Genomic DNA, 27998 nt, shown 5'->3' on the forward strand with positions numbered 1-27998 from the left:
TAAAACTTCAGAAGTTAAACATATACTTAAAAGATACAATAGATGACTTTTTTTAAAAAATGAGTAATTCCTAGTTTTAAAAAGTCTCAGATATTATCTACAAGAGATTGCAAGTGTATAAAGAAGTGGTAGTATGAGCTGAAAGGGAAGAGTGTTCTCTTTACAATGACATTTATTAAAAATATAAATGTAAATGTATTTTTTAATATCAAAAGCTAATCTAGTTTAATTCGACAGAATTTATTTCTTATAAATCAGAAGAACAAAGTGAAGATGAAAATATCAAAGAAAAGATAAACCAAACCAAATCGAAATATTTAGAAAAAGTAACTTAGCAAAAGATAGACTGGAGAAGTAACAAAAGGCAAGCACCAAAATACCCCCAAAACAAACAAAAAAAATTAGATGTCAAAAACAGTATGACAAAAGTAAAACCCCAAAAGCTTACTATTATAAAAAAAACAGGGCATTCCCTGGCAGTCCAGTGGTTACAACTCTGTGCTTTCACTGCCCAGGGTGTGGGTTTACTCCCTGGTTGGGGAACTAAGATTCCGCAAGATTCCTCAAGCTGTGCGGCCAAAAATAGACAAATAAATAAATAGGCTAAACTCCCTTTTTAAAATACAAAGTTTATAAATTGAATAAAAATATATTAGTGTTTAAAATACAAACTGTAAATTTAGACAATTCTTTTGTGCTTCAAGTTCTCATATGTAAAATGAGAATTAAGAAGTAAGTAAATTATAGGATTAGTTTCTGGAGCATGGCCATTGCTCAATAAAGATTAGTTAGTATTTTTATTGATGATTATTACAATTATTATATATCTTTTACAAGAGAATCACATAAAATGAGAGTAAAACTATTTAATTGTGTATTTTATATATCAGGCAAATAAACATACAAACAAGTAGTGGTAGCTGGGGAATGCAAGTTAAAATAACAATGAGAAACCACTAAACACCTTTTAGAATGGCCAAAATCCAGAACACTGACAACACCAAATGCTGGTGAGGATGTGGAGCAACAGGAATTCTCATTCACTGCTGGTGGGACAGCCACTTTGGAACAGAATTTGGCAGTTTCCTACAAAACTCAACAACTCTTGCCTTATGATCCATCAACAATGCTCCTTGGGATTTACCCCAAAAGACTGAAAACTCTATGTCCACACAAAAACCTGCACAAGGATGTTTGTAGTAACTTTATTCATAATTGTCAAAATTTGGAAGCAACCAAGATGTTCTTCAGTAGGTGCATGGATAAATAAACTGTGATACATCCAGGCAATGGAATATTATTCAGTACTAAAAAGAAGTGATCTGTGAAGCTATGAAAAGACATTGAGGAACCTTAAATGCATATTACTAAGTGAAAGAAGCCAAACTGAAAAGGCTACATACTGCGTGGAAAAGCTATATGACATCATGGAAAAGGCAAAACTATGGAGACAGTAAAAAGAGCAGTGGTTGCTGGGGGTGGGAGTATGAATAAGCAGAACACAGAGAATTTTTAGGGTGTAGATACTCTGTATGATATTAAATGGTGGATATGTGTCATTATACATTTGTCGAAACCCATGGAATATACAACAGCAAGAGTGAACCCTAATGTAAACTGTGGAATGAGAGACCAGCAACGGTGAGCCACAGCCATTGGTCTGAAGTTCCAGCTGGTTTTCTGGGCTGAACAAAATAGGTTGTAGGACTTTCAAGAAGGTGGAGGGGTAACACGTGGAGGTCACCTTCCTCCCCACAGATACATCAAAAATTCATCTACATGTGGAACAGCTCCTACAGAACACCTACTAAATGCTGGCAGAAGACCTCAGACTTCCCAAAAGGGTCTTGGTGCTCTGGCCAGCTGTCAGGCCTGAGCCTCTGAGGTGGGAGAGCTGAGTTCAGGACATTGGACCACCAGAGACCTCCTAGCCCCACGTAATATCAATTGGCAAGAGCTCTCCCAGAGATCTCCATCTCAATGCTAAGATCCAGCTCCACTCAATGACCAGCAAACTCCAGTGCTGGACACTCCATGCCAAACAACTAGCAAGACAGGAACACAACCCCACCCATTAGCAGAGGGGCTGCCTAAAATCATAGTAAGTGCACAGATGCCCCCAAACACACCACCTGACATGGTCCTGACCACCAGAAAGACATGATCCAGCCTCATCCACCAGAACACAGGCAACAGTCCCCTCCACCAGGAAGCCTATACAAACCACTGAACCAAACTCACCCACTGGGGGCAGACACCAAAAACAAAGGGAACTAAGAACCTGCAGCCTGTGAAAAGGAGACCCCAATCACAGTAAGTTAAGCAAGATGAGCAGAGAAATATGCAGCAGATGAAGGAGCAAAGTAAAAACCCACCAGACCAAACAAATGAAGAGGAAATAGGCAGTCTACCTGAAAAAGAATTCAGAATAATGATAGTAAAGATGATGCAAAATCTTGGAAATAGAATGGAGAAAATACAAGAAACGTTTAACAAGGACCTAGAAGAACTAAAGAGCAAACAAACAATGATGAACAACACAATAAATGAAATTAAAAATTCTCTAGAAGGAATCAATAGCAGAATAACTGAGGCAGAAGAACAGATAAGTGACCTGAAAAGATAAAATAGGGGAAATAACTACCACAGAACAGAATAAAGAAAAAAGAATGAGAAGAATTGAGGACAGTCTCAGAGACTTCTGGGACAACATTAAACGCACCAACATTTGAATTATAGGGGTCCCAGAAGAAAAGAGAAAAAGAAACAGACTGAGAAAATATTTGAAGAGATTATAGTTGAAAATTTCCCTAATATGGGAAAGGAAATAGTCAATCAAGTCCAGGAATCACAGAGAGTCCCATACAGGATAAATCCAAGGAGAAACATGCCAAGACACATATTAATCAAACTATCAAAAATTAAATACAAGGGAAAAATATTAAAAGCAGCAAGGGAAAAGCAACAAATAACATACAAGGGAATCCCCATAAGGTTAACAGCTGATCTTTCAGCAGAAACTCTGCAAGCCAGAAGGGAGTGGCAGGACATATTTAAAGTGATGAAAGGGAAAAACCTACAACCAAGATTACTCTACCCAGCAAGGATCTCATTTAGATTCGATGGAGAAATTGAAACCTTTACAGACAAGCAAAAGTTAAGAGAATTCAGCACCACCAAACCAGCTTTACAAAAAATGCTAAAGGAACTTCTCTAGGCAGGAAATACAAGAGAAGGAAAAGACCAACAATAACAAACCCAAAACAATTAAGAAAATGGTAATAGGGACATACATATCAATAACTACCTTAAATGTAAATAGATTAAATGCTCCAACCAAAAGACAGAGACTGGCTGAATGGATACAAAAACAAGACCTGTATATATGCTGTCTACAGGAGATCCACTTCAAACCTGCAGACACATACAGACTGAAAGTGAGGGGATGGAAAAAGATATTCCATGCAAATGGAAATCAAAAGAAAGCTGGAGTAGCAATTCTCATATCAGACAAAATAGAGACAAAAAAGGACACTACATAATGATCAAGGGATTAATCCAAGAAGAATATATAACAATGGTAAATATTTATGCACCCAACACAGGAGCACCTCAATACATAAGGCAAATGCTAACAGCCATAAAAGGGGAAATTGACAGTAACACAGTAATAGTAGGGGACTTTAACACCCCATTTTCACCAATGGACAGATTATCCAAAATGAAAATAAATAAGGAAACACAAGCTTTAAAGGACACATTAAACAAGATGGACTTAATTGATATTTATAGGACATTCCATCCAAAATCAACAGAATACACTTGCTTCTCAAGTGCTCATGGAACATTCTCCAGGATAGATCACATCTTGGATCACAAATCAAGCCTTGGTAAATTTAAGAAAATTGAAATCGTATCAAGTATCTTTTCTGACCACAACGCTATGAGACTAGATATCAATTACGGGAAAAAATCTGTAAGAAATACAAACACATGGAGGCTAAACAATACACTACTAAATAACCAAGAGATCACTGAAGAAACCAAAGAGGAAATCAAAAAATACCTAGAAACAAATGACAATGAAAACATGACGACCCAAATCTTATGGGATGCAGCAAAAGGAGTTCTAAGAGGGAAGTTTATAGCAATACAATCCTATCTCAAGAAACAAGACAAATCTCAAATAAACAACCTAACCTTACACCTAAAGCAATTAGAGAAAGAAGAAGAAAAAAACCGCAAAGTTAGCAGAAGGAAAGCAATCATAAAAATCATATCAAAAATAAAATGAAATGAAGGAAACAATAGCAAAGATCAATACAACTAAAAGCTGGTTCTTTGAGAAGATAAACAAAATTGATAAACCATTAGCCAGACTCATCAAGAAAAAAAGGGAAAAGACTCAAATCAACAGAATTAGAAATGAAAAACGAGAAGTAACAACTGAAATTGCAGAAATACAAAGGATCACGATTGATTACTGCAAGCTTCTATATGCCAATAAAATGGACAATCTGGAAGAAATGGACAAATTCTTAGAAAAGCCCACCTTCCGAGACTGAACCAGGAAGAAATAGAAAATATAAACAGACCAATCACAAGCACTGAAATTGAATCTGTGATTAAAAATTTTCCAACAAGTAAGTCAGAAAGAGAAAAACAAATACTGTATGCTAACACATATATATGGAATCTAAAAAAAAAAAAAAATTGGTTCTGAAGAACTTAGGGGCAGGACAGGAATAAAGACACAGACGTAGAGAATGGACTTGAGGACATGGGGAGGGGGAAGGGTAAGCTGGGACGAAGTGAGAGAGTGGCATGGACATATATACACTACCAAATGTAAAATAGATAGCTAGTGGGAAGCAGCTTCATAGCACAGGGAGATCAGCTCGGTGCTTTGTGTCCACCTAGAGGGGTGGGATAGGGAGGGTGGGAGGGAGGGAGATGCAAGAGGGAGGAGATATGGGAACATATGTATATGTATAACTGATTCACTTTGTTATAAAGCAGAAACTAACACACCATTGAAAAGCAATTATACTCCAATAAAGATGTTAAAAAAAATAAAAATAATGTAAACTGTGGACTTTGGGCCATGATGATACGTAGGTTCATCCTTGGTAAAAAAGGTACCGTTCAGGAGAGTGATGATTCCAGGAACGCTATGCATGTGCAGGGCAGGTGGTATGTGGGAAATCTCTGTACCTCCCCCTCAATTCTGTTATAAACCTAAAACTGCTCTAAGAATTAAATCATACAAATAATTGAAGAGTAATGGTAGAAATATTTTAATTAGAGAAGAAGAATGGCCTGGTATGTGGGTTTTCAGCTCTGCTCTTGGAGCCCTTGGGGTTTCACAGGCCCACTCTGAGACAATTACATACTTGAAAGACAAAAGGATAAAGAAGATAAAGACATAGAGCCCAACTCCATGTAGAAAAGCAATACCTGCAAACAATAATCCAAAAACAAAACAAAATGTAAAGCACCTCATTGACATAAGTTCTGAAAAATAGTAGAAGTAAGTTAATTGAACTTTTTGAGAATAGGTTTTCTCATCTACAAAGTGGGCAAACATAACCTAGGGTTTATCTTGTAGATTTTCTTATATACTGAATGTAAAAGGCATGATACAGCACAGATATCCAATAACTACTGGCTTCTTCTCTACCTCCCCTACATCAAAAATTAAATGGTTCACTTCTAACAGTGGCCAGATTATATGCTTTGAATCATCCTCCCTCAATCTGTTATTCATACGCATCATTCCTGTATACTCAAGAAATCCTACATTTTCATTTTTGCCTAAACTAAAAGAAAAATGTCTGGCAAAACTAAATTACAAAAGCATATCAATGCCAAGCACAAATGGCTGTTAGATCATCCACAGTTTGTGATAGTCTGCGTCATCCATCGGCACAGAGGACTGGGAATTGACTCTTTGCATATTGTTGCCTAATGCATACAAATTCTCTTCAGTTTTAACGTTCTGTGCCAGTGAAGTGTCTGGATACTCTTTTTTTCCAGAACAACATTCAAATATACTAAAAAAAAAATTCTCACTGCATCTGGTTTAATTGGTGGGAAAAAGTTCACATGCAAATGCATATGTTGATCTTCAGTATCCCTGAACCTAAAACATGTGTGCATGACACCAAGCACTGAGAAGTGATGAGGAGATCCCTCACCCTCTGCCACCAGTGACACCCACTGACCTACGCCTGACATTCTATGTATTGTGCATGTAGCAGGCTGTGACAGTAGGAAGGATGAGAAAGGGAGAAAGATGGACATAAGGGAAGGATAAAAGAATTTTACTATTTTTCCCAGGACTTCCCCTTTTACCCCAAAGAGAAAACCTTACTGCTTCAAAGACAGAGATGCCAGACCTAATATTTATGCTTATGTATATTCAGCTTGGAACATCGATATGGACCAGCCATTCTTCATACATTCATGTGTATGTGTAAAAAGTGTCTTTTTTTTTTTTGGTAGTCCTTGTCAGTAAATTGTAGAAATTACTTTCCTATTTTGCTTTGCTTAAAAAGAAACCCCATTTTTACAAAAGCCTTGTGTGGAAGCTTACATAAGTGGGTGGTTATTAAATCTGTATTTGGAGTTTATTTCATTAACAAATATACATTATAATATTAAAATGTAAATAAGAGTGAAATAGGCATATTGAGAGTTCACGATTCATCAATGCAGAAAAAGCACAACCAAGAGTTAAAAATGACGCTAACAGGTGCATAATGGAGTTTTGATTTGGAAATTTCTCCATGGTATTTATCTATAAAACAAGGATTAAAAATTCTTCATCCTTTCTTCAGTGAGTTGCTGCTTTGCTTTTCAATTTGCTAATATGCTACTCTTTGGACTGAGTATTTATCTACATGACAGCAAACATACAGATGAAAACCAAAACATTCAATCATTCAGCTGTTTGTTAATATACATTTGGCATTACTTAGAAAAGAGTAACTAGAAATCATTAACTATTTTATTTAGATATTTGGCAATTTTAGGTATAGTCATAGTTACAATAAAATCTTGGTTTGATTATTCATTGCCTTTTCTTTTATTTGGTATTTTGTACTCTGTTAACAACAGCTTTTTGTTTGATGTATTTATTTTTTCCTGATTGTTAAATTACAAGTTTCATTTTTCTTTGACTGTTGACCTAAGTTTATTTCCATCAGTGTTTGTTTTGATTCTTCTTACTCTTGTTTCAGCTTTCTTAGATAAGGAACACGAATATTTTCCATACAGTCATGACTTTATTTTGTATGTTTTTCATTCATTCTTATATAAGTGAATTGAATTGATTGATTTAATTTCCTAAAATAAATATAAAATAAGACAGTCCAAATTTTTAAATTTCAGTCAATATTAGCAGACTTTAAAGAAAGGGGAGAGACAAATAAACCAGGGATTTGGGATAAGTGAGTTACCGTAATTGGGCACCAAGTTCCCTAAGAGTGGAAGATGAAAGCAAAGATTGAATTGAGGGTGAGTAGATGGATGATATTGCCTGAAAAAAAAATCATACAAGTCCATTTAGGGCAGTGGTACTCAAACTTTGGTTTTTCTGCCTCAGTACAACAAAGGGTTTCAGCACACTCAGCCTCACCAGTTGCTGTGCTTCGTTTATTACAGAAGGATGGGTGTCCTCCCAGCCCACCTCCAAGCCCACCACAAGAAAGAGTCACGGTTCAGCAAAAAAAGTTATCTGGGCACTTACTCCTCAATAGAGTTCAATGCATACATTAGTACTGTCCAAAAGTTTTTTCTGTGCATTCTGATGATTTAATTCTACACAGGGACACAGCTTAAAGGACCTAATACCCATCACATATCAAACATATTTCCTCTGTGCCTGACCAACTAGCTGAGCATGTTCCGTGCATTGTCTCATTTAATTTCCACAATGTGTTTGTGAGCAAGCAGCCCCATTTTATCAGTGAGGAAACAGGTTTTGAAGAGATCAGGCAACGGGCCCCAGATCGCAAGCTAGATGCAGGGAAATGGCTGAGCTGGTGCACAAACCCTGGGTGGCTGAATGTGTGTGAGACTCTGCTGTGTGTTTGAGCCTCCTGAGCTCCACCTCCGGAGATTCCAACTCTAGAGGTTTAAGGTGGGGCCTTGGAGTCTGCATTTTACTGCATCTCTGGTGATTCTTGAGTGCGGTAGATGTAGGGCCAATACTCAAGCACCTTGACTCCCAAGCCCTTGCTATTTCCCGCTCTGGAAAGATCACTTTTCATCCAGAGGGCTCCACAGTTTCAGTGTGAAATTGTTTAAGGCAGGTATGAGAAATCTTCCACATAGACATCATACATCGTATTGAACTCACTGAGTTTTTAAAAAACATTTTGATGATAATAGTAACTGCAGCTTTTAGGGCTCTCTTAAGTGCAATAACACTCTGAGTGTTTCCCATCTATCATATCCTCAAACAGCCTCTCAGGAACAGTCAGCCCTCTGTATTCACAGATGTAGCACCTGCAGATACCAAGCACTGACTATGGGATTGGATCATCTGCAGATTTTGGTATCCCTGGCGGGTCCTGGAACCAATCCCCCATGAATACCTGGGGATGACTGTACTATTTTTTATCTATATTTCTCAGTTAGGAAACCAGGGAAGAACAAGCATTTGAAGAATAGTTTGGTTTCAGAGGCTATGCTTGTATATCTGTACGTGATACTGTTTCTGGGAGTCATTTGGCTGAAAAAAACAAGTAGACGGTTAAGACTTTATGGAACTGATAAGCTTTCCTTTGGAGCTTGCTTACTGTTGCAGTGAGAGCTACCAGAATGGGCCACCAGACGGTGGACAGACAGTTGCTCAGAGGGTGTTTCAAGGAGGAGTTCAAGAGGAACATTGTAATATCAAAACTTCTCCTTAAATTGGTAAATTTTGTGAGTAGTTAGGGGTCGGCTACAACAGCCTCAGCCATGAAAATTATTCTTTTGCAGGACGGAATATAACACTTAGGACTTCAACTAAGTTTGAAAAAGCCAAGAAAGGAGAATTTTCCTCAAGCAAAATTAGTATGGTCCATCTTATTAGATTTTTAATTTTCATTGAAACTTAGATAAATAATAAAATACACCATTAAGTGGGTTACCAATCTATATCTATGTCAACTTGGCTAAAATTTTGCTCCGAGTTTTCCTTCTTTTTTACTTATATTCATTTCTTCATCCTGCCAACATTTGACCACTGGATCTGTTAAAGAATGCCTGACTCATCTTTGCATCCCTAGAAATAAGAAGGTGTTGGTATAAAACAGGCACTCCGTAAGTGTTTACTGAATTGTACTAAGTGTAAAACAGGCACTCCATAAGTGTTTACTGAATTGTACTAAGTGTCTGCAGTACAATTTACCCCATGATAAATATATATATATGCAGATACTAAAATGTATATTCTCTGCTCTCGAGTTGCTTATAATTCACCTCAACCCCAGATATTTTCATCAGGCAATGCTAGATCTTCAGTTTTCAAATGAAGATTGATTATGAGGTTAAATGATTGGATAAAGGACTAAATTACTGAATCTCAAATGGAATTTGGTGACCCTCTAGTTCAGAAGTTTGCAAACCGCTTTTTAGTGGCCAAGCCTTTTTTCAAACAAAATTTTATAGAGAATTCTAAAATACTACTCAGCTAAATCTGGCCAGAGAGTGCATGGAAGTAATCCTTTCCCTGGGTCTCTGAGGAGCTTCACTGTTCAAGCCAAATTTCCTCGTTGCGCAGTTGAGAAGAGTGAGGCCAAGAGAGGTGAAGAAATTGACTTCCCATGGTTACAGTGCTAGTTAAGTAGAGAGCTGAAAATAGAATATTACCTCCCAATTCTTTCTGTCAGAACTCAGACTAGTTAGGAGAACAGTAAAGTCCAAAATAGGCTTTGGGCGAGACCCAATAATGCAAGTATGGGCAAATCACCTGTGTCAATCATGGGCAAGTGAGGGTGACATGGGCCATGAGCATGAAGAGGCCAAATGATGAAGGGACAATTCCCAGGACACGAGACTCAGGTGTGATCTGAGAAGGGAGTTGGCCAGGCTTGGAGACTTCTCTTGCAACCTAAAATTATGTTTAGGAGACTCACGGGTGGTGATCATTGAAAACTGCCTTTTATGAATGTTCTAGCCCTAATGGGCAGCCTGCTGGTCATAGAATCACATTAAGTCCAAAATCCAATATTTTTCAGATTTTGTGCTTTAGGGGTATACGTCCTGAAGTGTATAAGTTTCTAAATTATAAGTTGTAAAACTTAACCCCAGACAGATGTCCCTCCTTTGACCTGAATGTGGGAATCTTGCAGTTTCTGCTAAGGACCAGTGGCCTCATCTGTCTTCTTCTTCTTCTTTTTTTTATTTTTCTTTTTTGGGCTGTCTTCTTTCTGACATCTTTTAGCCTGTAAGCTCCTTTTAGCCTTTTACCTGATATGCTTCTTCTCACTTGCCTTTAATTTCTACTTTTTCCCTGTATCTTCCTGATTCTCAAAGCCAAAAGAGGGCTACTGTTTAAACTTGTAAAATGCTCCAAATTTATCAATGCCTCACTGGATATTTTTCAGAATAAAGTTGATCTTAAAAAATGTGTGGGCAACTGAGGAATCCTGGCTTTTATTTTAATAATTAATTTAATAATATTTTTATTTTAATAATTAAAGATAAAGCACTTTTAGATTTTCCAGTTCCAACCTATTATAAGCCCATGTTAGAGATCTGCTGGAGAAACAGCTCCTGATAAACCATTTGTTTAATGATAGTGATATTCAGGAGAAGTCCAAGACGGCTCCAGAATCCCTGAAGGCTTTCCTTTCTGTAGTTGATTGAGTTGTCCTTCCAAATCAGGGTTAAGGCCACTGGCATGGCAATTTCAGAAAAAAAGAGCATCTGCTTGCAATATACCTGGCTGATGGATGGATTCTGGAATTTAATTTCTACTGCTGCCAATCTCTTGACCTTCAAAACACAAACATTGATCCTATCTGATGAGGTAGAATGCACACCATACCATGTCGGGAAGGAAAGATATAATGGAGAAATATAGTCACTTATAAACCAGATCAACTGTGGATATTAATTTATCTGCAATTATTACTATTTCTGTTCTTTTAATTATAGGGAGAAATGTAGACAAAACCTGAATATGAGCAATATAAAGTTCACATTCAGGGAGCCTGGCTTCTAATCCTGTTTCCATCATTACTACCTGATTTTATTACAGCCAGACTTTTAATTTTTCTGCCTATGAAATGTAAGCAATAGTGCATCAAAAAGTTGTCACAATAATAAATACAATAAGCTTTAAGAACTAAAAATCTATAGAATGCCCAGACATTAATAAACTCTGCTCTTCCTCACTGCACTGCAAAGTTTCTGGACCTAGTCAAGTATGACACCCACGTCAAGAGTCCTGGTTCATTGTATACTACATATCCTTGGACAAATCACTTAGTCTGGATGAGCATATTTTATATCTATAACTTGTTCAGAAACAATTTCAATCCCACCTACCCTTATCAAACAAGTAAATGCATGTAAAATTACTCTGTCAAATGTGAAGTGGTATATGTTATAAAAGGTAACATACCTTTTATTTGCCCAGAGTATGATCATTATTTTGATTTTATATCTCACCAATTGGTGAGAAACTAATAAATATATTATTTTGGATGTTATTATAAGGGGGAAAGTTAATTTATTCTTGGTTCTTATATTCTACCATCCTCTTCTACATTCTCAAGACACAGTGGCTCAATATTGTTCAAGGAAAAGGAGAAAATTCTCTCTCTTTACTCCTCCCAGTTTCTCTGAAGGAGGCTAAGAAGTCCGCAGAAAACTACTCAGCCAATCCCCTGTATGATGGAGTATTCCTGGGGGCTTGAAACTCAATAGAGAAGAGAGTCAGAAGTTGGGGGTACACTATATGGGGAATAAGGAGCAGAAAATCTACAACTCAGCAGTCTGTTTCCAGGGTGTCGGCAGCCAAGTTCATGACCAGCCCACTCGTGTCTTGTATGGAGACACTTACCTCCCTCTAGTACATCTTCTTTCCTCAGGGTTACAACCTCCTGCTCTCCACTTTTGACAGATGACCAGGCTTATTATAATGGAAGCCATGTGCTGGACACATTCGTGGTATGGAGGGTTCAAGTTATTCTTTTGGCCACACTGAGAAATGTGGAAACTGGGCATCCAAGTTGATTGGCAATAGTTCCAAATTGTGCAAGTGCCCAGGCTAATGATATGACAGAAGGACGTTTTATTGAGAGGAATAAAAAGACCACAAACATTTTGTATCTGTAACTGATAAATGGCAGTTACTTCAAGTCTCACCAAAACCCAAAATGTTGCTTGTAGAGGCTAGATATCTGAAAGTTGTTTCATGAGCTATTCCTGAAAAGCCCTAGTGTTTTTCACTTCTGTTCATTTCAACAAATATTAATGGCCATCTAGCATGAAGTAGTCCCTGATGGTATGAAGAATAGACAGTCTTGTTCTCCTGGGATTTGTAACATGGAGGATTATGCTCTGTTGGTGTGAAAATTCCACTGGGTTGATCTGACCTCTTATTTCTACCTGAGTAGCAGAGAAGAGTACTTCCACCATCATGTTCTTTCCATGTTATTATCCCTGCTTTTAGATGGCTGCTTTTGTTGGTTCAGTGGTGGGGGGGGGGCCCACATATATTACCTCAACGAGTGTGTACGTGCATCGGAACCCCTGCAGGGATTTTCCAAATGTTTCATGGTACTTTAGGATACTAACACAGTTAACAAAAGGCTGAGGCTTCCTATCACCTCTACATCTTGGTAACAATGGGACAAGTCCTGTGCGATACCCAACCATTCTATTGCCTCTCGAGAAGGCTTGCCTGTTTGCTGTATTTCTGAAACCATTTGGCGTTCTTATTGATTTACTTTGTAGCAGAGTGACCTTAGGTAAATATAATCTTTACTTGTGTAGCTTGTCCAAGAGGAACGGGATCCAATCCGTTAGCAAATCCCGTCAGTTCTACCTTCAAAATATATCCTGAAATGATCAATTTTATCTCCTTCATCCTTATTACCACAGCCCTAGCCACCGTAATGTCCTGTCTAAAAAAATAGCAATCATTTCTTACATCTGTCTTTCCTGTTCTCCTCCCGCCCCGGCCGTATTACAAGTCTGTGCTCCACATAAGCAGCCTAAATGATGTTTGTAAAATGCAAACAGATCCTGTCACTTCCCTGCCATCAGTCCTTCAGTGGCATCCCATCAGAGAGTCGGACTGAATTACATGAGGGGTGGTGGGAAAGGAGGTGAGAAAGTCAGCCTGGAGTCAGGTTTGGTAAACCTCGTTTCCTCCCACTCAATGCTCACCCACTCCTGTCCTGGCTGTTACTTCAGTAAGCAAAGTCAGCTCCCAGTCAGCAATTCTGAGCTTACTTTCCCTCTGCCTGGAGCTCTCTTCCCCCCTAATTCTCAGGCTTTGCTTTCTCACTCCCATCCACTCTGCTCAAACGTCCCTTTGTCAGACCTTTCCCACCCCTATCTGAATATCAACTTCCCACTGCCACCACCCTTTATCTTCTTATTCTGCGGTCCTGCTTCATGGAATTTAAAACTGCCTGACATTATAGAATCCATTTATCTATTCCTGTTTCCTCCCCTAGAATGTAAGCTCCAGGAAAGCAGGAATATTACTTTGTTCACTACTGCCCAGAAGAGGGACTGACACAAGGAAGGTGTCCCATAAATATTTTTCGAATGAATGAATCATATTTCCTCCTCACCAGAAATTATGAGATAATCTCAGCAGAAGAGGCACCCAAGATTCATAAAGGTTAAATCATTTGCCGTTCAATACGGAATGGATCCGAAGTATAAATTCAGTGCCTCCTGATGTCGAAGGCCTTGCTCATTCTTCCGTAGTTCTTTGGATAAATAGTTTGGACATCTATCCAACAAACATTTATTAAAGAATAGATTTTAAATGTATTTGAGAAAAGTATCTCAATCAAATTTTAATTCTGTCATTTGAAATCTGAAGCAAAGAAATAACTTCTACAAATGATCAGCATCTCTCGTAGAATTCTTCAGGATCACGGGTACCAGGAGCATCAGGCATCAGCAGCCAGGCTCTCTACGTAACCGCGTATCCCTCCATCGGCTCTGGTCTTACCATCCCCTGCCCCATGCTCCTGCCCTAAACCATAATCTTGCATCATAATTGGAAGTGGATATTTTAAGATAAAAGCTGTACCTGGCAAATAAAGAAACATATTTGTTCTAAGTTTAATTAAATAAGTCTGGGCAGCCTTTTTGCAATATGGAGATTAACTGTCAAATTTATGTTAATATGATCTCAGAGAATGAAGCTGCTATAAAAAGTTTTTCCCCTCACCCCTCACTTAAGCTCCTCATGTTGCCTTACTGAAGTTTCTTTAAACTGGTGGTGTCTTATTAAAATATCACTGGGTCAGTTCTGCAAGAACAAGACGGTTAAAAATATCTAACAAATTCCAAATGTTAGTTTAAAGACATCAATACAAATAAACTGAAATCATATCTATTCTCCAGAGAGAAAACTGTCACAATGGTCGAGCTTTCACCATCTCTTTGGAATCACTCAATGCCAAGCTCTCCTGTAGCTGATTCACACAGGATTATACAGATCTTCTGAGCACTCTCAGTATCATACAAAGAGCCTTTCATTTCTCTGCGCATCCTTTCCTTTTTTTTTTTTTTTCCGCATGTAAAAAAGATGTGCCACCCAATTTTTTTATTTTGTGATTTAAGAAAAAAATGCTAACAGTTTGAATCATGAATCCTGTTGTGGGGACTGAGTTAATTAAAAACCTGATGTATACATACAGCTGATCCTACTCATCCTAATGAAGAACATTAATTCTAGGACATGTGTGGCTGTAGTCACATTGCTACAAATTACTGGACTCTTTCCTTTATCTGTTTCCAAGAAAGTCTCCCCCTGTTAGTTAGGAAAAAAGAAAAATATGACGCCTTAGTTCTGGGCAGCATAAATTACACGCATCAATCAGAAAAGCCTAAATTAAAATACACATTTGGCAAACAAATATGAATATGTTGATCTCATCTGTGAATCAAAATGATTTAGTGCCAGTGCTGACCGCCCCCCCCCACTGTTCAACATGAAGGTCACTGTGAGCAGCTTCTCTCTCATTGAGAAATGTTTTCGTGTCTTTTAAGCATGCAATTTTATACATGCCCTAATATTCAATCTAACTAGTGATTCCTATGTAGAGAGACTGATTTATTTTATAAAGAAAATATAGGCTCATATTTATTTATGTAATCCAAAACAGATAGTTAAATTAAAAAGTGGGGGAAAAAATACAGTGGTTTATGGTTCCTGGGCTGGGGATTCTCCAATGTGTTTATGATACTTTCTAATCTAGCAGAATACCATTTGTGAAATGGAATGCTACACCTTTCCGATATTGAGTGATCATAAATCAGTCTATTCTTATCACCTAATGCATGCATTCTTGGAGCAGGGATAACTGCTTGAGAGAGACCCATTACATGGCAAACCTTAAGTAGAGATGATCTGGGGTCTTTCAGTCTGCCATTTCTCGACAATATCTGTAGGTGAAGCAAGCAGATTGAATAAGGCAGTGATCTCCCTGGACAGAAGTGTGTTTTATGTTATGACACTTATTTTGAATATTCATGTTGTATTGTCTTGCTAAGATTTCATTCTGATAACTACAACCGTAGAATGGTCCCATCTGTATTAAAGGAGAAGTATGCAACGCCTGCTTTTGATTGGTTGCAACTCAATACTGAGACCCCCCCTCGCAGCTAAATGGAAGAAGGCAAAAAACACAACTAAGATAAAAGTACACAACGTGCGTGCTTTGGTCTGTAAAAATCACCCAAGGAACTTGTTAAATTACAGATTCCTAGGTCTCACTCCCCCAACTTCTAATTCAGTAGATCTGGAATGAGGCATAGGATCTGCATTTCTCATTAGTTCTCCAGGTATTTCTTATTAAATGTTACTCAGAACAAACTTTGAGAAAGACTGCTGGAAAGGTGAATGGGTGAAAAAAAGACCAAGTTATATACATAATCAGTTTGTTCCGAGCAGTTTGACAGAAGATTATATTAAGAGATTAAATCCTGAGTTGGGGTGAGCAATTTGTACGATAGACAGCAGAAAGCAGGGCTCTAAGAGATGTATTATGACAGTTGCTTTACACTGAGGTTGGTTTTTCTGGAGGGGAGGAGGGCAGGGGAAGTAAGGGTTACCAGAAGGGCGCTGCTCAGAAGGCACCGTTGAGCTACAACAGCCAAACCTCCCAGATTTTTTTTTATCAAACTCAATTTGAAATATTCAATTCTATTATCCCCACACCATGTGAACCAATTTTTGATTCAGGAAATATGATAGCTATGTTTCTTGGGCAAATTCTCAGACAGGCTATGTTTTGCATTCTAGGGTACTAATAAATAAGCATGGAAACTTCTAGAAGAAAGAAATCCACTAACGTAGGGTGAATGAATGATCATTATGTTTTACCTATTTTGGAAGGTGGAGGGACAACAGTTTTGTCTATTTCCTTCTATGACGTAATTGAGAAACACTGAAGTCTTCAGAAAAGTAAAATGATGTGACAAAAAAAGATGTTTGAGAAATATTGTATCTTAGGGAGGGAGAAAAAGAACCTAAGTCAATTTTGCAAAGATCCGTGTTGGTTGTTACGATGGCCAAGATGAATGGATTGGTTGCACGGCAGTCTGTTCATTTGGCTCAGATAGGCACTGCCAAGAGTAACTTGGGTACAATTTTGCTCTGTGCTAATTAGAATTGGTCAAATGGTCCTCTGATGAATTTCCTCCCCTAGATAGTATCTGAGAGGATATACAACAACAAAGTAATTATCGGGGGTGCCAATTATCCATAGGGGCATCTACGCTGGATCCAGGTATGTAGAACCTGCTCTCAAATTCTTAGAAATTTTGCTCCCCAACTAATGCAACCCCATTAAAAGTCCTCTTTCAGTGGGCACACAACCAATAGTGCATATGCTGATAGCATTTTCACATACAAATCTGATAGTTAGGCACGCCATTACCCAATTTACACATGCAAATGCAGTAATTGTGTTCACTGAGTGCTCGGGGAAACCTGGCACACACCCAAAATGGAGGCCTTTTCAGAGCATGGCCAACCCACCAAATTCCTCTTCCACAGCAACTCACGGTCCTGTCTTACCTCTACTATACAAAATTCTACGGGATTCTGGGAGAAAGGATATGTGCTTTGTGGATTTCCCTGAGTGACTGAAACTTTTTATCTCATTTGATTTGGACATGTTTTAAGTTCTCTTTCTTTTTCTTCAGTTAATTGAGTGTAGACTTCCTCTCCTTTGTAGTAATTCACCATTTCATTTCTCTGCTTTAAAAAAAATCAACTCTAATTAGAAAGTACAAATTCTCTCATTATGACTTATTCTCATCTAGAACTTGAAATGAGAGTGATTATGAATTGTTGTAATAAATGATTTATACTTTTAAAAGAATGGAATTACTGTTTACAGCTACGTGCACATGAGTTTACTCCAAGATGCATTTGATTATTCTAATTTACCGAGCTGCTGCAGAAGCAGCCGTTAACTATTTCCTGTTTCTTTGTTTATGTATTTCAAATATTCTGGGGCCTCTTGACTACTCAGGCAGTACAATGCAGGCAAGTAATTTAAAAAATATAAATAGGATTGAGTATACTTGCTTTGCCAGTGCTTCTCAAAGAGGGGAAGTCTGAGTCTGACATTGATCAAGGCAAGATTTTTAGATTAACCAAAGGTAGCAGAAAAATCACAGTAAAGGACATTTTACCAAAAGTGGAGAAATATTGATATTTTGAGAGGTAAAATTGTAATTGGAAATTATAACTTTTGTGTATTCATTCAGAGAAAAAATGTACTCTGTGTTTACCACACTCCATAAAGTGTTCTGGGTATCCTTTTATCTCCTAGCTGTCACCTCATCTCTCTGAACATTCTGTTTCATCTCTGTCTGCCCCTTAACTGATGGGATTCTCCAAAATTCAGGATTTCAGTCCTCAACCTTCTATTTATTTTACTGTCTCTTCACAAGAAGCTTTATCTTCATTTCTGACCTCCATACATATCTCTTTCTTCAGAATAGACTCCTCTTCTAAATTCCAAATCTGTATTCCAGAAGTCTTTTCATATTCCCATCTGAATATTCCAATATACAGCAATCTTAACAGATCCAAATAGGAATTTATGTCTTCCTCAGACTTCATGCTAGAGTCAGCTTTTGGTCCTCTCTGTATCTTCAATTCACATATCCTATTGGTCCCTGAGTTCAGTAGTGCTGCTTTTAACTTACCATTTTATGTAACTTTATATAATAAATGTTGATAAACAGTTGCCTGTTTCCACATTGGATAGGACATGTCTTAAATCAGGAACTGCGTTTCATTGATTGACTGTCAATGTCCTCTACCTGATGACCACCAAGAACACACCTGTGTTGAAGTTGGGTTTACTGCTATTTGAAGTTGGGTTTACTGCTATTTCAAAGAGGAAGAAAACTCACCATGGGGCATGTTGAAGTGTTAGGGCTAACTATATATATATCACATTTGGGTTTGTCTTAGGTGCTTTTGGGGAGTACTTAGGGAAGCAAGTCTTTGTTTTGGATTTGATACTGACTTGAAATAGAAGTAATTCTGACTGACAATCTTAAAAGATCTCAACTAGAAGGAGGAAAATACAGACTGACGTTAAAGCTGTAATTGCTAAAGTATCAGTGGTTACATATATTGGTCATGATAGGGAAATGCTTGATAATTTTGTGGTTTTAAAAAACGTTCATGTTTTGTTTGTGTTCAGACATGATTATGAAGTGCTCTTGCTTTTGTCTTGATCCCTCATGGATGCAGAAGTGGCCTGATCTAATATGGGTGTTCTGTGGAATTGCTTACATCTAACAGGTAAACACTGATGCCTAGCTGTGAGCGCCAGGCCAGCTCCTAGCAACACCAGAGATGGATAGTGCCAGGCCAGGTTTCAGCTGTCAGGTCCTGCTTTTCTTTTTCAGTCCTCCTTTTTGACCAAGGAAAGAAAAAGACAGACCATGGGATATTAATCCATGATATTCAGATTTTCTCCATTGCCAAGATGTTGTTGATCATGATAAGGGGGGTGTCCAGAGAACATAGTCAATCCTTGTACAAGGGCTAATCCATCATTTTCATTCTATTGGAGGATGAGATGTTGCGTTACCCTCAACATAGGGTATGCTGTAGCATTTAAGATTACTACTTAGGTGGATGTTTTAGAAAGGCAGCTTCTACCTATTGGTGACAAAACCTTAGGTATCATATAAGTCTATTGCATTAATTAGTCATCTCAGCTTGAAAAGGGGCAGAGTCTACAACTGAAAGTAATTCCTAAAAGTCTGAGAAATTCTCTTAACATAGGAGATAACCTGTGCATCCTAGAAAGGATTCGTCTTAATACCGTAAAGGCTAATGACAGAATTTTGGGCCTTGGAAGTTTAGTATATTATTTAATATTATGTACAGTACAATATAATATAATATATAATGCAATGTAACATGCATAACATAACGCAAGTGTATCATATGTTTCAAAATAAAAAATTAGAAAAAAATCCATTGATTTGTATATACATTTGTATATTTCTATAGCTACTCTACCTACTTTAAATAATCATTTATACAGATTATCTTTAATCAAAGTAATTATTTTTGGAAAAAAAGCAATTTTTTTTTCTCCAAACAAAAGAGAAAACCAGAGAACAAAAAATTGTGAAACTGTTTAGCTATTGTTTTACATGAACACTTATTTAAGAAGGCAAAAATAAACATATATAAGGTCATCAAAATTATTTGCATATTTTGTTAATCTATTGCCATTTTTAGAAATAAGAGTAAATTAAAATTAGGTTCAACTAACCAATGTTTGTGTCTGTGGCTTGTTTAGAAATTTTATGGGCTTCCAAAGATTACTTATTAATTAACTTAATCATGAGTCTAAGATCTAAGTTTAGTTAAGTATCTGAAAATTACTAATTTTAGTTAATACCTTAAATCATATGATTTGTAGGATTGTAAGAATTTCATACAGTTAAACCTTTAAAAAGTTATTCATCATTATCATTCCATTTAGTTGATTACAATTTAATACATATAATTTTAAATTTTAAACAAGCTATGAAAACAGTGACATTCTACTTAATTCACCAAACTAATGCAGGATATTTAGGAAGGTTAAATCTTGAGAAATTTATGGTGGTGACATTTTTCTTATACAGTAAACTAATTTTTTAAAGCCTTTGAATCGTACTAAAGTACATCTTTTATCTTAGAACTAAAGCTTTTTCTTTTAACTATAGTAACAGAGGCTACTATATAAATATACATAAATAGAAACATGAAATACATAAAGAGAAACACAAAACAAAACACAAAGAGAAACACAGCTTAGTAACTAATTTTTACTTTCTTTGGGACATTTTAGACTATTTATCTGGACTAAATATTTGAGTAAGCACTTAACTGACTTTTTATAATCAGTTAATCTTGAATGTTTCCCAAGAGAGTAGAAAAAGGAGGAAGAGGAATAGAAAACAAATGAGAGGGAGTAAGCTTCATAAAAAATATGAAATTATTGCTGTAAAAAGTAATTATAGGACATGATTGTCTATGTAGGGAAAAAATAAAACAATTAACAACAACAACAACAGCAACAAAGACTGTTGGAACTACTAGGTGATTATAGCAAGGTTGCAAGATAGAAGATTAATATACAAAAGCAATTATGTTTCCCCTGTAAAAAAATCGACATACATACACACAAAAGAGAATGATGTACAGCTGATTTAGACATAGCCTGGGCTCTTGACAATTTCATCACAATTTAATTACAATTAAAAAGCCATCATTTAATAATCCCTGAATTAAAAAAAGAAACAACAATAGCAGCAAAAATCAGTAGAGAATGGTTTGTCTCCTTTCCTAAACAAAGTAATCTTTTAGGCAAAGGAGAGAGCTTCCTCATGAAAGCATCTTTGCTTTCTGTTCTAAGCTAATGTCAATTTAATAATCTCTTTCCTATCAAAAACTCCCCAAAGTGGCCCCTGAAATTCCGAATTGTCCCTGGTGCTATTGCGACCCTTAAAGAGAGAGGCATGGCGATTAGCACCATTGTGAGAAAACATGGAGGAAGCAGGTGTTTGACCTGGAAGAGGCAGAGTTTTAAACTGAGAAGGTCCCATCAGAACTGTACATAGTGGGTGCCTTGCATACAGTGGATGCCTTTTACATAGCGAGTCGTCATCAAACAGCTGTGGGTCTGATTTGAGAAGGCAGACAAATACTGAACTGACAACTAAAGTTATGAAATACTGAAGTTATGTTCTTTTTCTTCTTACTGTTTAAAAGTATTTGCCAGGAATTATTCATATCTTATAAGAAAACTTTAGAATTTTCATTTCTACCTACCCCTGAGAAATACTAACTGAAAGTTAATTAAATAAAAAGAATATTGCCAGCCATGCCAGCTCTGTGAAGACATAGAAAAAGATTGTTTTGTTCACTGAGCTGTAGCCTAGAGGGGCGGCAACTGACTCACACCTTCTTATCAGCAGCAAGAAGGTGTGAGTGAGTTGCCGCCCCTCTAGGCTCAACCCACTAAATTGGCAGCCTCAACCCACTATAATTCTCCTGGGTGAGCGCTGTTACACGTTTGTTACTTGGATGCAGGTTTCTTCCATGGAATTGTAACTAGAGAACTAAGCTGCTATATCAGGCTCAAAATGGAGAGCCTCTCTTCAGAGATTTTTAACTAGTTTATTTTCATTTTGACAAATACATCAGGGAAAACTGAGGCTAATATAAAAGAAGAAAAAGAATTGTATTAAAATAACTACAATGATAGATACATGTATATGTATAACTGAATCATTTTGCTCTACACCTGAAACTAACACAACATTGTTAACTAACTATACTCCAATATTAAATTAAAAATTTTTAAAAAGGAAAAAAAAATAAATAAAATGCCAAAGCAAAGTAATGCTATGGGAAAAAAAACTACAATGGGACTTATACTCTTGGTATAGACACTCAAGGCTGACAGAGTGAGAATGACAAAGTTATTTTTTTCCATCTTGAGACTGAGACACAATGAACCATTGAGGCATCCTTGGGCAGAGAGACAGTGAATGTGGTCCACTAGAATTGAACAGGTTTGATACATGGCTATCGGGGTGCTATTAAGTGGCCAAAGAAAGTGTCCAAGGGTTAAGGCAAATTTAATACTAATTCAGTAATTCAAGTAGCATTGTGGTTTGTAAAGGTGGCAGCAAGGTCACAACAAGAAAGTGTGACCCACAGATGAGAATCAGTAGGAGGCTGTCACCATCTGGCTTCACCCATCAGAGCAGCAGCCTCCAGTTACTCTCAACAAGTACACCAGGACAGACCTGAGTTGTCCAAACAAAAGTGAGACCAGGGGGCTTCCCTGGTGGCGCAGTGGTTGAGAATCTGCCTGCTAATGCAGGGGACACGGGTTCGAGCCCTGGTCTGGGAAGATCCCACATGCCGCGGAGCAACTAGGCCCGTGAGCCACAACTACTGAGCCTGCACGTCTGGAGCCTGTGCTCCGCAACAAGAGAGGCCACAATAGTGAGAGGCCCGTGCACCGCGATGAAGAGTGGCCCCCGCTCCCCGCAACTAGGGGAAGCCCTCGCACAGAAACGAAAACCCAACACAGCCCAAAAAAATAAATAAATAAATAATTTTTTTTAAAGGTGCTACTAATTTTTTTTAAAAAAAGTGAGAACAAAGCTGCAAGCCTTGCCATTGGGTGCCTGTGGATGGGGAGAGCTGGGACTCGATACCTTGATTCAGTGGCTGCTCCCTAGCCCAGTGTGGGGAACCGAGGTTGTACGAGGATGGTTCTTGGCACATCGTGATTGCCTCTCAAACTGGGCAGAGCTGCACATTCTAATTGTGAGGCAAAGGCTTGGGAAATGAGATAGGGACTTACCTACTGTAGGTCATAGAGGTGCCCATCTATTAAGAAAGACCTAATCTTCTGTGTATCCCACTGTACCCCACCCCCAATACACACACATAGCCCCACCAGTCTTCTTATGTAAACAACATGAGGAAACAGAATTATGTCATTATTGTTTAGTATCTTCCGAGTTCAAAAACATAATCCTACGATACACATCTCCTTTAAGACATGTATCCTAAAGGGTAGAGTTTGGTTTCCATATTTCCAGAGCATTAATTACAAGTCTTTTGTTCTTAAAATATGAAAGACCAAATAGCTGATAGAGAGGACTCGTTGTACTTTAGAACCAGTTGGTTTTGAAAATCAAGAACCTCAGGTTTGAAATGGAGCTTCTCTTCTCATTTTGTGATGTTCAGTAAGTTACCCAATATCCAAGTAGATAGTAAACAGGCACTAAGATCAACAGAGCTGGTAGAAAAATGAAATATAAGATGCAAGCATTTCATGTAGTTATAAGATGCTGGGTTACATTTTGACCTATCCATAAGCTGCAAAGCTTTTCTGATTAATTTACTAGACCTGTGAAAATATGTAAACCAAGTATCCTATAGATAGAGTGTTTATTTCTTAATACCTTAATTTATCATCGGCAATGAGCTGCAAGGTCAATTTTGAGAAATGTATTCTTCTTCCCCGTCCATCCACCATTGATCCCTGATGAGGTGGTGATACCAAATGGAAAGAACCCCAGTTCTGGTGTCAGGCAGATCGAGGTTTAAAATCTTATCCTCCCTCTTCCTAACTGTGCAAATCTGAACAAGAAATTGGATCTCTCTAAACCTGTTCTTGTTAAAGACAGATTAAAATAGCTATCTCAGAGGGTTGCTACAAAGATTAGAAATGATAGGTATACAATGCCTGGCACACATAGTAGAAGCTTAGTACTGTAAACATAACTATTATTGTCAGGGAGAGAAAACAGCATAAGATAGTAGAAGAACATGGGATTGAGCCCTAGGTTAAATCCCAATTTAGCACTCAGTAGTTCAGAGAATTTAAACTCACTGAACCTAAGTGTACTCATCTTAAAAATGGAAATAATAATAGCTACTTACAGGCTTTTTAAAAAAAAATTTAAACAACGCACCTGGCATAGTGTATATCACACAGTAGTCACTAAATAAATGATCATTAGCATTCACATTATTAATATTATATTACGCTTCCCAGTGGGAGTGCAGATGGAACATATTTACCATGACTTGCTGGTTAAAAAATGAGCTTACTCTATTTTACTGGCTTCATTTGACTTTATTTCTCTATTTTAGTTTCCTTGTTTTATCCTTATTCTTACAAATTAAATAAATATCAAATGAAGAGTTAAAAATTATTTTAAAAAATAATGTTGAATCCAAATTGCAGCTATTTAGTAAATTTATTTAATAAATTGAGCTAAGTAGATAAGATTCTAATTTCTTATTTGCCTAAAGAAAAAAAGGAAAGAAAAAGTAGGTTGTATTTTGGCTTCAGAAAGCGAGATCCTGCAGCTGAAACTGGATACAAATAGCCTTTAAAAGCTAAATGAAATGAATAGTCTTGCAAAGGGAAAAAAAGGGGAGTTTTTCACAAGTCCCTGGAAATCAGCAAAAAAGCGTCAGAACTGTGGTTTGCAGTAATAATTGTGATTACTTGGTTAAAATACCCTGTACGAGAAGCTTTCTATGTGTTTTGTGCTTCTACAAGGAAAATTAAAGCAGAACACATAGCGTTGGGGGCAATTCGTTTCCAAGGAAGTCAATTATTAATATAGTATTTAGTATTTAATGAACTAAGCCTATGTATGCGGAACGCTGCAAAGAGTTCTCCATACCAGCAGAGAACAGGTGTTGATATAAGCTTTGCCCATATGTTTACCAGCTGATTAGGACTCATTAAAATGATAATAATCTAATAAAAATTACTTTATATCCAGTGGAAGTGGAAAGTCCCCTGTGTGTTGGAAAATGATTTTATTCCCATTGCCATGGCAGTGACAAGACTCCACACCCAAAGCAGCCTGAATATTCTGAATTCCTACACCATAGACTTTTCTCTCTAAGTGTCCCTTTCTCCAAAAGGCTGTCCCAGGCTGTCAGGACAGTTCATTTATTTGTGGCTTCAAGGGAAGGACAAACAGGTGTCCATTCACCAACATCCTCTTTGGTAATGGGAGAAGAAATAGGATCCTTAGTGAATGATGCTGCTTTGTCTGCAGTAGGCCAGTAGATGACGCTATGGATGTCGTGAAGGGCCACCCTGAGCTTTGGTTGTCCCAGAGAGCCCGGAGTGGTTGCCAAGGGAGCTGTTAGCACCCCCCGAATGGGCAGTTTCCTGGGAAATCCCTGATTGCAGGCTAGTCATAGTCAAGATTGTGATGAATGTGAAACCCAATCATCCCTAGGCTCACAATTCCTACCACTTCTCTTCATGACCCAGTCTTATTCGGTCTCACCTGAGCCTGACACACTTCACTTTTGTTCTACCAAAAGCTGAGCTCAGGAAAATTTCAGGAATTTAGCTACGCTGTAGGGTAGAGATTGAAAACTAAGGGCTATTTGCATTGTGACCAGAATCAAATCCCTCCAAGCTAACCAATTAAAGGTCCTTTGGAGGAAATTTAGGCATGCAGCCAAGTATAGGTGACATAGACTCACATGCATTCACCTGCCTCATTTACATGTAAAGTTTCCAGGGCCCAAGTTACTATACAATGAAATGTATGTCATTATTCTTGCTGACTTCTTCCCCAAAATATTGATAGAAACACAGTAAATGAATTTTAGAGGTAAAAATATATCTTAATTGATTTATCTTAATAGTAATGGAGTTCCTACTGAAATTTGGGGTATAGAAAGGAGGCATAGGGAGAGAACCCAGATGATTTCTGGAAGTGTCCGTGCGATATTGAGACTGTGCAATATTTTAAATTGCTTTACACTTTTGATTGACATGAAGCCAGAATGACTTAAGGACTGTTAGTAAATGGAAAGCTCCACATTCAAAATAAAAAGTTTACCTCTAATTGACTGGTGCAGAACAGGGTTCTTTTCAAAGGCAGATTTGGGCAGGCCCTAGATGAAGGCAAAGAGCCTAATGGTTACGGAAGGGGAAGTCCAGCAGACTTACTCTGTTGATTTGTCCTTTGCCTTTCTGGGCTGCTACAGGAAAGAGGAAGGAAGAGGTCACAAGGTCACCTGGGGCTGTAGGGCTCGAAGCAGCCATATGAAAACCTCAAGGGCTCAGACTCTACCTCTCTCACAAAGGACACGATCTGAATTGGTTCCCATATGTGTGTGGACTTGTGTTGTACCACAGTCACCATGCTGGCAGAAAAGCACTACTGTTATTTCTACGAAGGAAACTTTGAGACTTCATGGTTTTTCTTTGCCTCTACCTTTAACATTCAGTGAAAACCTCTTATTCTAGCCAGTGGACTTAAAAATTAGAGACTTGGATTGGGAACCAATAAAATATAAATCCCCAAACTTTAAATTGGCCACTTTTGGAGAAGCACACTTTAGGAAGTGTGACTAATCACACTTTTGTATTCATATTTCTTTATCTTTAGCCCAGAGGATACTGAGCTGATAGTGAATTAACAATTCTTTGAATGAACTTCCACCCCATCTCAGGAGAGCAGCCTGAGCAGGAGAAGGAAATCTGGGGTGAATGACCACAATAGCAGGAACTATAATATCAATAGAAAATTTGATCCTATCTTTTCAGCACGCAACCAATTCAAGTGTGAACTTTCATCTCTAATTTGTGATTTATTTGGCAAAATCACGCAAATAAGTCCCCACGTTATCTACCTATTCTTATTTGTTATCTGTTCAATACATCTGGGTGAAAATACAATTACTATGAAATCCCAACAGTGAGCAAGAAGTCCCAAGATCTCAGTCAAGATAGAGGATGCTTCCCTTAGGAAAATTTGGAACAAGTATTAGGATTTAGTGTATATATATATTGAGTTTAGGGTAACTAAGATGGATTGGGGAACTAATTTGAACAAGTGCTTTATGGAAAGAAATAAGCAGAGGCTTTTCTCAAGTCCCCTGGGTTTACTGGGGTGATGACTTCACTGCTTCAGAGGGGGAGTAGGGAACAGAGAGCATCCCTCCAGACTGTAGGAGCTCCCCTTGAGCCTAGGGAAAGCCAGGGGGTCTGAGCTCTCCTTCAGTGCAGAGTAAGGGACCTGGCCAGGGGGCTACAAGTGAAAAATTGCAGGGCATAGTTGACTATGTGATGCTGGCCCTTCATTCAAGGCCAAGCCACCCATAGGCTATACCATGGTTGGTTCATAAGGGAATATGCAGCTGTGACTCCTAGGAAGTGAACCCTTTGGGAGCCCATATTGCTAACTCAGTGACCTGACTTACTACTAGCTGCTGGATCTCTTGGCCTTCACGATGTGTGGACACCAATTCTGATTTCTCAGACCTTAACACTCCAGCCCGACTTTTGATCTTGTCCATTTCTCTCGTGCTGGCATCCTTTGTAGTTTTAGGTAGTTTAGGTAAGCTCACTCTACTCCAGCCTCAGAATTTTTCAGAAGAAGACATGACAAAGATTTGTCCTCCTAGCTTAACCACAAGACTTTGGACAAGTTCTGGAGACAAACTGGGCAACGCCATTGCTATTATTGATGCTGAGTATTGTATTTTCCATAATTTGGCTTTTAGAGGTGATAGAAGAGGGACCTTGGGACTTCCAGGAACCAAGAGTAATTCTAAAAGGCAAGATGGTAAGGGACAATGTCTTCTTTGGCCCTGGAAGCCAACGGGAGCTGCCACTGGGATTAGAGGCCAGAATATCATGGTGGTGAGTCCTTCTGGTTAGAAGGGTCAGGCAGTTGTCCCAATCCTAGTGAAACTTAGG

At 37.9% G+C, this 27998-nt stretch overlaps 2 protein-coding genes across 13 annotated transcripts in view; one reads left to right on the forward strand and one right to left on the reverse strand.

Annotated features, from left to right (window-relative positions):
• The window catches only part of LOC309646905 (uncharacterized protein), a gene marked incomplete at its 3' end in the record, with an annotated part of 286525 nt that overhangs the window by 110208 nt on the left and 148319 nt on the right, over window positions 1-27998 (forward strand). For 6 of the 12 annotated variants that reach the window (XM_082433726.1, XM_082433731.1, XM_082433727.1 and 3 more), the window contains exon 3: window positions 16496-16545. The exons of 4 other annotated variants lie outside the window; for them this stretch is intronic. In XM_082433726.1, coding sequence (XP_082289852.1) covers window positions 16496-16503 — 8 coding nt within the window. Of the gene's footprint in view, window positions 1-16495; window positions 16546-19021; window positions 21703-27998 lie in introns of those variants that run through there. 2 more of the 12 variants (XM_082433728.1, XM_082433733.1) reach the window with 1 other exon arrangement.
• Window positions 1-27998, reverse strand: part of LOC309646916 (uncharacterized protein) — a 192871-nt gene that overhangs the window by 47260 nt on the left and 117613 nt on the right. The window lies entirely within an intron of this gene.

Source organism: Balaenoptera physalus (genome assembly GCF_965194825.1).
Source record: "Balaenoptera physalus genome assembly, chromosome: 17".
NCBI classification, from domain to species: domain Eukaryota; kingdom Metazoa; phylum Chordata; class Mammalia; order Artiodactyla; family Balaenopteridae; genus Balaenoptera; species Balaenoptera physalus.